This window comes from Loxodonta africana, chromosome 12 (genome assembly GCF_030014295.1).
Source record: "Loxodonta africana isolate mLoxAfr1 chromosome 12, mLoxAfr1.hap2, whole genome shotgun sequence".
In the NCBI taxonomy this organism is placed as follows: Eukaryota; Metazoa; Chordata; class Mammalia; order Proboscidea; family Elephantidae; genus Loxodonta; species Loxodonta africana.
In genome coordinates, this window is record NC_087353.1 from 10697326 (window position 1) to 10710984 (window position 13659).

The window sequence follows — 13659 nt, forward strand, 5'->3', positions numbered from 1 at the left end:
TGGCTGATTTTTTTGGAAATTGATTCCAGGTGTTTCTTCCAAGGAACCTCTGGTTGGACTCAAACTTCCAATCTTTTGGTTAGTAGCTGACGGCTTAACGGTTTGCATGACCCAGGGGTAAGTAGGAAGCACACACCTCAAAATGGATAGATCCAATAGAGCTACCTAACAGCTGACTGACTGTCAACAAGAATGAGAATCACATCTTTGGCGTAGATCTCACACACACGAAATGGAGAACTAGCTCAAGGTTACAAAACCCACAATTTGCAGGTGTATTTTGTTGTTGTTTGTAATTGCATGGCTGAGTCAACTTCCTTTGACATCCTGCCTTTGAATTTTCCATTGCCAGATCAGGATTCTATCTCTTGGCACATCAAGATCTAAAAAGTTGCTGCCATGTATTTGAAATAACCTCAATCGAGATGGTGGTATTAAGTACTGAACTGTGGTATTTTTTAGTGAGTAAACCCTAGACAATAGCTATACCAATGATAGCACACTAACACGGTGTATATTCTACTGATGTTGCAGAGCCCTGTCTATATATACATATTTTTTCTTTTTTTATTGTGCTTTAATTGAAAGTTTACAATTCAAGTCAGTTTTTCATACAAAAACTTACACACACATTGTTATGTGACCCTAGTTGCTCTTCCTACAATGTGACAGCACACTCCTCCTCTCCATCCTGTATTCCCACGTCCATTCAACCAGCTCCTGTCCCCCTCTGCCTTCTCATCTCCCCTCCAGGCAGGAGCTGCCCACATAGTCTCATGTGTCTGCTTGAGCTAAGAGGCACACTCCTCACCAGTATCATTTTATGTCTTAGAGTCCAGTCTAATCTTTGTCTCAAGAGTTGACTTTGGGAATGGTTTTAGTTTAAGGCTAACAGAGAGTCCGGGGGCCGGGTCCTCTGGGGTCCCTCCAGTCTCAGTCAGACCATTAAGTCTGGTCTTTTTTTTACTAGAATTTGAGGTCTGCATCCCACTTTTCTCCTGTTCCATCAGGGGTTCTCTGTTGTGTTCCCTGTCAGGGCAGTCAATCGTGGTAGCCAGGCACTATCTAGTTCTTCCAGTCTCAGGCTTGTTTATATATTTTTAATCAGTAGTCAAGATATCAAAGATTGTAACGGCTAAATCTACATTTGACCAACACAGGTGATAAACATTCAGTACACTGATTTCCTTTATACCCTATCTGAAAATACTTACGTGTTCCATATCTTTGAACATGGAATTATTTTATAAATTTATTTAATTTTATAAAACATCAAAAATATGTCCTGAAATGCACTTCACAGCTCTAAATACACTGTCAGTCACACTGTATTCTAAAACATGTAACAAAACAGGCAATGCACAGAGATCTGTCTATCCGGGCAGGCATATCATGGACAAGCAATACGCAAATGGTTTTCTTAGGATAAGGCCCAGAAATCTTTTTTTTTTTTTTTTTAAATAGATGATTTATTGGGACAATAAGGATTACTTGCCAACACAGTCCTAAAAGATTATGCCTGAATTTTGTGAATTTGCACACATACAATTAGCGCGAAAGCATCAGAGCAACAATGAGTCTGGGAAGTCCACGGGCTTTGGTTCTCCACTTTACACAAATGAGTTCCGAGATCACAAAATTTTTGCTCCATGTGCAACTGTGCCATGCTATCAAATTAATGTTAAAATATGTATGCCCTAACTTCTGATTTACACTATCAGTGACAAATAGTAAAAAGGACAGGAGTGCCATAAAATTTATGGATGGAGTGATGGCATGCACAATGATGTCTCATAAAGAAGAAAGGGTGGGGGAGTTATTTATTCTGGGGGATGCATGAAGTAAAATACAGATAGGCTGGCTGGGTAGCTGCGTGCCCAGAATTCTTCATAAACATCCCACAGTGCACTCTGCGGTACGGCGGCCGTACGTTAATTAGAGCATTCGGCAGACACTGCTATGTGCTACACGCACCCAAGTGCATCTTCATGTTTCACATGCAGGGCCTCACTAATTAAAATCAGCTTTGCAATTAAATGTGGAAAATTGTGTTAAACTTTCAAGCGTGGTTACAAAAAAAAATGTAATTATTTTTAGGGTATTTTATTTTAATGCAAATGAAATTTCCATCAAAGTGAAACTGGTAAAAGGGAGGTATAGGGATTTTTATTTCTCTCTGTTCCTTCTTTTTTTTTTTTTTGGATTATAGATGCCCCTCTCAGTTGCAAGTTGCAATGCTCTGCTATCGCTCTGCCAGTACCTGGCTCTGTTCCAAAGCTTTTAGTGAGTGCTATCTGTCAAGGCATGAATAATACAGGCCCGAGGCTGTTGGCAGAATCCAAATGAGGCATACATCAGGAAGCAAGCCCTCGACTTTAGCTCGAGAACATGCTCCCGTGAAGACAGGCAATTATTCACCCGAGGCTGCCACCACGGCAATCACACTGGTGGGTGAAAAGGTATATGAAAGGAAAAAAAGAAAAAAAATCTGAATAAGAAATATGGCACCACAAGCCAGAGAAAATTCAATAATTTTCTCATCAAAAGGAAATGCTACCATCTGAAGCTTTCGATTTTTCAGATTTCGGGATCAAAGGATTTGATTCAGTATGTTCTAAATTTGGAAAGGGTTAAATGAAATACCCAAACACAGCCCCTGACTTTCTGGTGCGTGTTGAGTGTGCAAAGACACTAAACCTAAATTATGGCTCAAATATTTCACCAGAAGCCTTAGGCTCAATAAACAAGTAATTAAAGATACTGCAGGGAAAGGGTAATGTAAATGAAACCCATTAAATTTCAGAAATAAATTCAGAGAATTCACAAAAGGTACAGAGAAAGAAACAGATATGTGAAGAATGAATCCATTACTAGGGGCTTCTTCTTTTTTTTTTTTTGTACATTGGAAGTTTATACAAAAATCACTATTTGGAAATAAGTAAGTAAATACAATTAATTTCAAATGTCCTGGAATGTGTATAACTAATGTAAAAGCCCTCTGCCGTCCAGTTGATTCCGACTCGTAGCAACCCTGCACAAGTAAGGCTAAAACCTCAAATTCCACTACATTATTTAACATTAATCTGCACTAGTCAGCCATATGCATTTATTCCTAATTTTTTTTTGAGGAAATTAAAAAAAATGAAAAGTTAAAAATAAGAAACTAACTACTATTTTCCTATAAAATTAGTTTCTACAAATATTTTCATTTCTAAACATCAAGTTGCATCTTGTCTTTAACACAAACAATACATTATATCCACAGGAGGAGAAAAAAAAATGCTATGAACATGAGCCACTAGAATTTTCAAATTCGGTCAAATGTTTAAAAACGGATTTTTGTAAAAATGCCTTGAATCTTGGCTTTTTAGCTACTATCTTCCTACCTGCTTATGTAATATCCTAGATTAAAAACATCTCCTTATCAGGTACATGAGCTATAATAAAACCATTATAGATAAAGGGTGATGTGTGTGGTTCCTTTCTCAACAAGTCCCCACCCTTCTTTAAAGATGTCAGTCTTGGGTTTGGGGGGATTGCCAACAGAAAACACTGAGACCCCCAAGTCCTTTCGTGTGGTCCACCCTCTCTTGGCAGGAGTCAGGGGTTTGGGACGCACTCCACAGCAGCAGCAGACCCAAGTCCCTAAACCTCCTGCCACAGACGTGCTGGTATGCACTCTTAGTCACCTACTCTGGGTTTGGCTCTTCCAACTAGACATCTTACTTGGTACCTTTCCTGCCAACAAGTTACTGGGAGAAGGTCAGATGGAGATCTGTGCCAGCAACTTCCTAAATCTCAAGTTAGGTGGCTTCCAAGAATTCTGTTTTTTTTTCCTACCACTTAGTCACTAAAACTTAACTGCAAACACATGGAGCTTTTCTTTCATCTCATGGGCATTTTAAATGCTTACAAGTTACACTCGCACAATGGGGAAGGAAGTGATTGAGAGAATGGGGGGTTGGGGGTGGGGGGAGACTCAGAAAGTTTACTTCCCCCTACCTTGGAGATCTGAAAACTAAGCTTTGGAAAAACTCACGATGATTGGGATTTTGTTTCTGCATCTATAAAATGAAGCTCTGTGATTGGAGGCTGTTTTCAAGACTGGTAAATGTCTCTAGCCATCTCTAAGCATAATCTAAAAAAATGTGTGCACACAAAGTAGTGGAATACGTTGAGCCATACACACAGCAGTATAATAATGTGAGTCAAAGCTAAGAGATCAGGTCTGCTATATATAGAAAATTTCAAGTTAATATTTTTGTTTCATAGTATGAGAGTAACTTTGAGCCCCAACTGCAGATTTCATGGTGTGTTTGTCATATTTATATGTTGATGATATAAAGCCTCAGTTGGGGAAGACAAATGGCAAATTTATGTGTCAGTGTATTAATGATGTTTCTTAAATTAAGTATCAATTCCTAAGAGGCTGGCCTTGATCGCCTGTATCAGAGCATAGAAATGTTGACTGAGCTTGGATCCCTGCTGTGGAATGTATGGAAATTCAAACATATTTATCTTCCATGCTAAGAGAATTGTTTCTCCTGAGGAGTTGCTATAATCCTTTTATCAGATAACTGGAACTCCATAATTCTTCTTTTTCATTTTTTGCCTTGGCTGCCAAGAGACTCAGAACTAAATTTAATACTAATGTAAAAACCCCTGATATATCCTGGGTTTTTAAACAATTATTTTTCCATTTCCCTTGTTACTCCTGATTAAATCTTTTTTATTTAATTTTTAACTGTCCAGTTGTACATATGCTTACTATCAGCTACCTCAAATTGTTTATGAACTACTATCATGAACTATTAATGCAAATAAACTATCTATGAATAAATTATCATCTGTTCAAAAACACACTTTTTGAACTAAGATGGAAAATCCAATAACATAGGTAATACAACCTTAACTCCTACCCCCTAAACCTAAACAGAATCTTAAATTGTGAATTCTTTTTTCGAATTGGTGTTTTCTTTCACAGATACTGCCCAGCGATTGACTCATCTCTATTATTCCTCATTTCTTACAAACTCACAACCTTATTTCTATCATGCTGGGAGAAGGGGATCAGTTCTAGCAAACACCACAGAGAATCAACAGTACTAAAGTTCTATAACTAATACCTAGGGCTTACTACAGTGTATGTCCTACCAAGCAACAAAATCGTATATTAAAATTTGATTTTCTTAGAAAAAAATTTTTAATATTAAAAAAGGACTAAATGGTGAGGCTCATTTTATCACTTGGGATTCACCATTTTTAAAAAATTCTGATTTTTTACATTATTGATTCCCCATCCCACCTCAAGATATTTTTTGTAGGTTCAAATAGATGCTTCAACATGTTAAAAGGACCCATTTTTACTCGTGTATGAACTGATGTGATATACGAGTAAAGTGAAATTGTGGCCTTACATAGAATATATTCATTCAAAAAAGTCTTGTTTAAAGCTTAAAAAGGGCAGATAATTTCATCGAAACCAAAACTAAGGTGGCCACACCTTTGTCTGACTTTGAAGAGGCCCGATGTTCTGCATCTCACCAGGAATTTAACAGCGAGCATAAAAGTCACAACTGTGTTCGTGGAGTGTGTGCTTTTATTTACGTAAAAGAATAGATGTTAGGTGGAGAAAACTTTTGTAGTCAGTAAGCCTTTTAAAAACAGAAAAAACAAAGTCTGATATAATTGAAATCTTACAAATTTGAAATGGCAATAATCATTAAATATTAATGTATAAATGAGTCTTACCTATCACAAGAAGCACGTTTTTTAGTTTAAGAAATCTGAATGTCATTTTTTTAGTTCAAAACTACTGACAATATACAGACTTCCTTCAAAAAAATTTACAAAACTTGATGCTTCAGTGAGATTTTTCTCAAAAGAAGTGATATAGTGACAGTTTTAGAATGGCAATTAGTTATACACACTCAAGTCAGCACGCTCCCATTTTTAAACTGAGGAAACTAAGTCCATAAACGTTAACCAGTTCGTCCAAGGTCCCTCAGCCTATTAGTGACAGAGAAGAAACTAGAACCTGGGACCCTTGACTGAGAAGGGTTTTTTTTTTTTTTTTGTATACTATGTTATATCTCTTAACAATTTCTACTAAAATAATAATTGTAATAATCACGTGCAATATGACACATGGTGAAAACTGATCAATTATTTTAAACTTGAAACATTTTTGTTGAGAAAATTTTCAATTTTAATGTCTCTGTGAATTCTCCTTATAAAATCCACCCCATGAGCTCCTTCAAGATGGGGAAGACAAGGGTCAGGCAATTTAAATGTATTATTTTAAAAATAACAGACCAAACCTTGATTCTAAGATTCAGGCTATTTCTAGCATTGGCATTATATCTCAAAAGGAAGATGATGACTGGCCATATTCAAGACACCATCCAATCTAACTTTAAGTGCCCCCCCCTTTTTTTTTAAATCAGGGAAAGATATTTCATATACATATGTGTATCCGTATCTCCTAGGGATGCATCAATACATATCTTTTATTTTCAATCTGTATCTTAGTGGAATTCACCTTGGTTAAGATACAAATGTTTGAAATAATTCTTTGGAATGGAAATGTTGAGATTTTTCCTGCAAAATTGTGGTTACGAAATTATATCTAGTTGTTATCTAATTAACACTTCAGTTAAATAATTTCTTTTGGTAACATTGTCATAAAATTTAACTATTGACTAATCAGGAGGTGATGAGGGAAAATAATTAGATTTTACCTGGTTTACAAACTTGTTTTCCATTGAAAATATAAAACAATGCACATTTTAAACTTTTAGATCAAAGTTCTACTTCCAGAATCCTTCCTAAAATAATATAAACATTTAAAACAGACTATTCATTTGTATTATATAATTCAATAATTTACTATTTTATACAATAACAATGATAATATAAGAAGTTAAATTTAATAATTTAAATGACCAAATTTCCTAAAAAAATAAGTGACCCATCACTCCATTGATGATACATAATAAAGTCTAATGATCACTTCAGGATGAATGCTCATTAAAAATTCCATGCCTCTTTACACGCTAGCATGGGCACTTTTGGAGTAACTTGTAATCTTTTCTCTTGATTTTACTAAGGGACAATCAAAATAATTGCTTGATTTCACCCATAAATTAATGTTCAGCAGAAAATGAAATAAAATCTGAGGCAGTGAGGAAAGGTCACCCTGAGAGGCTGCGGTCAACACCTGCTTTAGAATCTGAGTTTTGATTACACGTGTCTGGTTATCGGTGGTGTGTTACACAGGAGTAACCTTGGTCTTAGCAACTTAGTTTGTGAAAAACTAGCAAAAAAATTTATGACAGTCTATAAACATTTCTAACTCACCGTAACTGAAAGCCTCCCTGTTGAAAGGCAAATTGCATTCACATTATAGAGAAGAAAATGCTGACTTAGAAATAACAAGGGGGGAAAAAACCTAAAGGTGATCTGTACGTGAGGTTCAGTCATCGGTGCATTTTTAGCAATAATTACCCAACCACGTTATTTTCTAGATGTTCTTTAGTAACCTCATCACTGGGAAAGACCCGAAATCACAGTATTTACGTGGCTAACATAATCATTTACGTTGCAAAGTCTCATTAGTATGATGTGTCCAGGACTTTCACTTCTAGATGTAACCTCATCCCACAGCTGCCCAGGTGCCCGGTGAAGGCTTTGTTTCCCACACTGAACTCTGTTACATTCCAGAAGCCGCACCGGTACCAAAAGGTCAGTAAGGCCACATTTTAATTTACCATCCTCCAGCTCCCAGGAGGAGAACCCCCCCCCCCCCGCCCCGCAAGTAGAAACAAGCCTTCCCAATAAAACAGTGGGGGGTTTTCAGGGAGCTGTCAGCGTGCTGAGCACTGTCTATGACTATAGGGAAAAAGGAGCTGACGGCTCTTCTTCATTTGCGTCCTCTCACGTGCTATCATAAATTCTGCCCCATGAAATGGGTAGAAAGGCTGAGGTTTTGAGAACCTGAACAAGAGACAAAAGACCGAGTGTATTTGAGAGAAGAAAAGAAAACTACCACCTGTACAGTTTCCCAAGGACCCTTAGCCATTCGTTTTCACCATTTGGTTTGGGTCTCTAAAGAGCGCCACTTCAGACAATGCGGCTATCAAGTCCCTCCAGTTACATCGTGAAAAAATGCAGGCGTTACCTTCTGTGTCTTGCATATTTGCCGCTAACATGACCACTGCCATCACAGCCAGGAGTGGGACAGCTGCAACAGGAAAGAATTAATTACACAGGTGTCGGTGTGCGGCAGACAGATGACACTGAAAGCTTCAGTGGGCATTAGAGAGAAAAAAGGGCAACAAAGACAGAAAGGGAGAAATCAAATAACTGAAAGGAGGGGAAAAATTAAGGGATGCTTTTTATTAGCAAGTCTCCAGGGAATTAATTTCATCAGCGCAGCAGGGGATGAGCGAGCCACCAATGAACTTGAAAGTGCATTATCCCCATTAAAAGGCAGGAATTTCCTCCATGGCTGGTGGGGCTCCATTCTACCCGCAGAGCACTAACCTGAACAGCTCTTGTATGGCTGGTTCCACGGGAACTGCAGAGAGATGGAAAATATATAAAAATTTATCATCTATTACAAGTACTCCTACAGAAAATTATGGAAAAGGTTGTGTAAAAGCAGGGGTCAGGACGAATCGTGCAAAGAGCTCCTGCTGGCTGAAGGTCACCCTGAGCTGGGCCTCCAGCGATTTAGTGAAGCCGGGGACGACGTACCTCGAACACCTTTGGAACGAGTGCGGTGGCGCTTCTCCTCGGTCTCCACCTCCATCTGGGAACAGATGAGAAGGCAGTCAATGGTCTTATCCTGCATGCTCAGACTGTTCATACGGGGAGCGTGCACTCTCCCGGGCGTTTTATCGACAATATTTTAATCCTGTTTCGCTCTGTAAAGGGGAGTCCTCAACAAGGGCAGGGGTGGGGAAGGCAAGGGTCAGGCAATCTAAATGTATTCTTTTAAAAATAATAAACCAACCCTTGGTCTTGTAGGGAACATTTAATCAGGAGGCCCTTGTACTCTGTAACAGGATAGAATTTGATGAATTTCGAAGGGCAATGCGTTTATTCTCTTTTAAAGGATTTCATTAAAACACAACTGGGGTGATTCTGAGTTGTACTTTGTACCAAGAATATAACCACTAAGTTTGTAAGATGGTTAAAAAAAAAAAAAAAGCACAGATTCTCCTTTTAACTGAAAGATCTAATATGATTAAACACTTAAAGAGGAAAGGAGGTAGATATGGTGAGACCTGTGAAAGCCAGAACTCCACACGACTGCCTTGCTTTTCCGGGTCTCACAAGTTTTCTGCTTTTGACAGGGTGCAGTCTTACCAATTTGGCATCACTCTCTATTAGTGGAAAATATCTGACTTTTCCTTCTTTGGTGTGTTTCCGCCTTACACAGGTTCTGGCTTTCCCAGATTCTACTGTGGGATAGCAGAGGGACAAAATTTTTACCATTGGGTGCTTACTTCCATTGTTGCCTAATGCCTGAAATATAATTGTCATCTATGTTTATCCAAATTGTTAGGTTGTTTTTTAGGGACCTGTAACCTTTACTCAGAGGAACTGGCACCTGGCTTATACATCAGAGATTACAAAGCATTTTCATATATTATCTTGGTTGTTCCTCGCAACAATTTTGTGAGGAAGGTACATTTATCCTATCTATTTTACAGATGGGAACACTGAAATAGACCACCTGACTTACCCCAGATCATCTGGGTAAAAGGTTTTAGTCTAGGGACCTGAAAACGAGCCATCTGTCCAAAATGCCATTTTTAAACAACTAACACATGGCCACATGGATGAACATGTACTCAAGTATTTTTGCACCAAGTATTTCCACAGTCTATGACTAAATTCTCATGGCAAGGCTTTGTAGTAGGAGAATTCTACTCATAACAGAGAGGATGGTAAGAGATTAGCAATGGAAATGACAGCTTTTCTTGACCAGATTACAGAAAGACCACTTTCCAACCCCGATCTATGACTTCTTTGCCCTGCCTAATACAGCCCTAGCTGAATTCCTAGGCAGAAGACAAGGATACATAAAAGGTTATCTACACACAGTTTACCACACTCTAGATATCAAAGCCACTTTCTCCACAATCTATGACAAGAATGGTCAGAATGGGGCCAAGAGGAGTGTAGTGCGATGTATATGGCTCTATTAAAGGCACATTATCTGAGAAAACAAGACAGACCTGGAATTACAATAAATTATTACCAAGTCACGACTGTCAACAGGTATAATACTTAGGCATCATAAAGTCACATTGGCTACTCCTGATTGAATGTTTAATTCCATTAACCACAAAATATTTATTTATTAATACTGCATGCTGAGTACGGTGCCAGGGGACACAACTTGTTGCTGTTGAGTCGATTTCCACTCATAGTGACCCTATAGGACAGATCGGAACTGCTCCATAGGGTTTCCAAGGAGCGCCTGGTGGATTCGAACTGCTGACCTTTTGGTTAGTAGCCGTAGCTCTTAACCAGTACACCCCCAGGGTTTCCAGGGGACACAAAGAATACTATAATAAGAAACACAAGCTCATTTAATGAGCCTAATATCTTTTGGAAACCCTGGGGGCATAATGATTAAACACAACGGCTGCTAACCAAAAGGTTGGCAGTTTGAATTCACCTGGTGCTCCTTGGAAACGGTATGGGGCAGTTCTACTCTGTCTTCTAGGGTTGCTATGGGTCATAATCGACTAGGCCACAATAGGTTTTTTTTTTTTTTTTTTTAATATCTTTTAATAGAAAACATATATGAGCAGATATAATAAATGTGCCAGATTTAATAAAATCAGAGGCATTTCAGAAAAGAGGAGCTGATGTGAATTGGATCATCCAGGGAAGACTTTTCAGGGAAAGGTGTGGTACTTAATAATTATTTGTTTAGGCGTAGAGGAGAGGAAAAGAGACTATATATTTACATACAGACGCTTGGTATCTATTGTTGAATGAGTGAATAAATCCATTTGCTGGGAAAATAGAGAAATATCAGTGATTGAAAACCCTCTGGGGCTCAGTTCTGTTCTGACACACTTGGAATTGCCAGCAATCAGAACCGACTCAAAGGCAGCTGGTTGGAAGGGTGCAGGGCAAGGAGACGGCATGAGCTTGGCTTTAGGGAGAGAGAGGAGGGGTGTTTAAGGGCTACGTGGAGAATTAGAAGGGGACATTACGGAGTGTGGGCGGGGGGAGTTTACAGTTGTACAGTTAGATATACAGCTGTTACAGTTCCTTGACCGTGGGAGTAATCAGTCAAAAGAATATTTTAGAAACAATTAATTTAGTAGAAGTTTGAGAGACAGCCTGGAAGGGGAACAGGAATGGAATCAGAGAACAAGAGCAGACTGACAGCTAAGAAAAAAGGAGATGACAGTGGCTGAATTAAATTTGTAGTTTTGTCTCATTGTTGTCTAATTCCAGGAGCCTAATTTTTTTTAATTGTCTAGGAAGAAAGAGGTGGAAAGGAAGACTGGAATTTAAGAAGCATTCTGATGGAAGAATAAAGCCAATATAGTGGCTGATTGGACTTCTGGGTGTTCTGCTCTTTTTCTGTTATTTAAGCATATGCAGAGGGTATAAAGTCTCTGAACGCAAGCACATTTTATGGATTTGTTATATAAATAAACTGCACCCATAGGTACTACACCTCTATGCTCTACAGTTGCTATTCCACATGGAAACATTTAAAAAATGGTAACATTTTAGCAAAGCAATGTAGAGCCGATGTGGCATGAGGCAAAGTGTGACTTAACATCCAAGAAGCACACAGTGATGGCGGAAATTCCATTATACCTTCTCTAGGAAAAGTGTATTTCCTGATGTACCGTGTGCCCACAACAGGACTGAGGATACAGAGATAATGGGATTGAGTCCTGTTCCTGAAGAAATTCAAGATTGAGTAAAAAATTTTCACGAGGGGAGGTAAATTGAGAAACGTTCTCAGTTCAGTATAATGAGAGTTTGGGTGCTGGGGAAGTGGATGGACAGTCTTCTCATTGAAAGCAGTTGAAAATTGAGCTGAGTTTTAAAGGTTAAGTGAAGGTTTCCATAAGTCCGTGGGTAGTGCGAACATTTAATGTGCTAGTCAACTAACCAAAAGGTTGGAGGTTTGAATCCACCCAGAGGCGCCTTAGAAGAAAGGCCTGGGATCTACTGAAAAACCAGCCATTGGAAACCCTATGGAGTGCAATTCTACTGTGACACACATGGGGTTGTCATGAGTTAGGACTGACTTGATCAAAACTGGTTTGAAGGTTCCAGGTTTACAAAAAAAGGGGGGTGGGGAAGCACGTCTCAGGCAGAGGGAACAGGATATACAAAGACACGAAGGTTTTGAAGGCACTCTGACATGTCCCAGGGGAGGTTAAGAGTTGTACCTTGAGACAAGGAGGAGCAGTGCTAGGGAGTTTGTTGTTACATTTCCTTCAACGGAGTATAGGTTTATGTTAATTTTCAAGCAGGAACAGGGGCCAGTCCCGTTTTCTCAGCCAACCCCTTTGCTTATACAGTGTCTGATGAATAAACCTGAATTTCTGATGCTGCTGCCGTCTTTAAGGAGAGAATTTGTGACCCCAGAAGTGTAGTGATAGCTTCTGTCTATGGGCCCAACCCAAAATTCTCGACCTCATGCCTAATTGCTAATCTGGTTGGATAAGAATTAATTTCTTTTTTACATTTAAATTCTTAATCCATTTGGAATTTACTTTTTGTATGTTTTTACATAAAGGGGGCCAACCTTATTTTCTTGCAGGTGGATAGCTGATTCTGCCTCTAATGACTTATTAAATAAAACATGTTTTTTCCACTGCACAAAAATACCCCTCTCCGCATGTATTAAATTTGAACTCTAATTGGGTCTGTTTTTAGGCTCTATTCTGTGGCACTTACCTACTTGTTTATTTTAGTGCTCATGCTGTTTGGATCACAGTGGCTTTATAACATGTTTTACTCCCTGATAAATAAAACATGTTTTGCTCCCTCCTTGCTGTGAAAATTATATGAGATAATTTATACAAAACGTGAAGCACAATACCCAACATATAAACCAAATCAAACCCGTTGCCATTGAGTCAATTCGGAATCCTAGCAACGCTATAGGAGACGGTAGAAGTGCTCCATAGGATTTCCAAGCAGTGTCTGGTGGATTTGAACCGCCGACCTTTTGGTTAGCAGCCATAGTTCTTAACCACTAGGGCACCAGAGTTTCCGCATATAGTAGACACCAAATAAAGGGTGATTCCCTTTTCTGTCTCTCTCAGCTAACGAAAGCAAAACCTGAAGAATATCAACATTTTAAAATTTTACTTTTATGCAGATGTTAAAAAATGGGCATAGAGGTTCAGATTAAACAGGACCATAACAATACATGGTCCGAGATGGCAGAGTTTTTCATTTTGTAATATTTATACCAACAATCATGAAGACGGCACAGAACACGGCAATGTTTTATCCCTTTCTGTTAATCGTAAAGCCACTAAGAGTGGGAGTGGACTTGATGACAACTAACAACAACCACAACAATGTTTACACCTAAAAGTATGTGGTCGAAGGCTACCCAACACCCATAGACTTATTCACACCTTTCCTTCTTCA

At 38.7% G+C, this 13659-nt stretch overlaps 1 protein-coding gene across 4 annotated transcripts in view; it reads right to left on the minus strand.

Moving 5' to 3' along the window:
* The window catches only part of MYT1L (myelin transcription factor 1 like), a 216748-nt gene extending 207936 nt beyond the window's left edge, over window positions 1-8812 (minus strand). For all 4 annotated transcript variants that reach the window (XM_023550392.2, XM_003411868.3, XM_023550391.2 and 1 more), the window contains exons 1-3: window positions 8758-8812; window positions 8545-8578; window positions 8180-8242 (exon numbers count right to left, since the gene is read on the minus strand). In XM_023550392.2, the coding sequence (XP_023406160.1) occupies window positions 8180-8242; window positions 8545-8578; window positions 8758-8812 (152 nt within the window). The remainder of the gene's footprint in view (window positions 1-8179; window positions 8243-8544; window positions 8579-8757) is intronic.
* Window positions 8813-13659: the final 4847 nt, after the last annotated feature.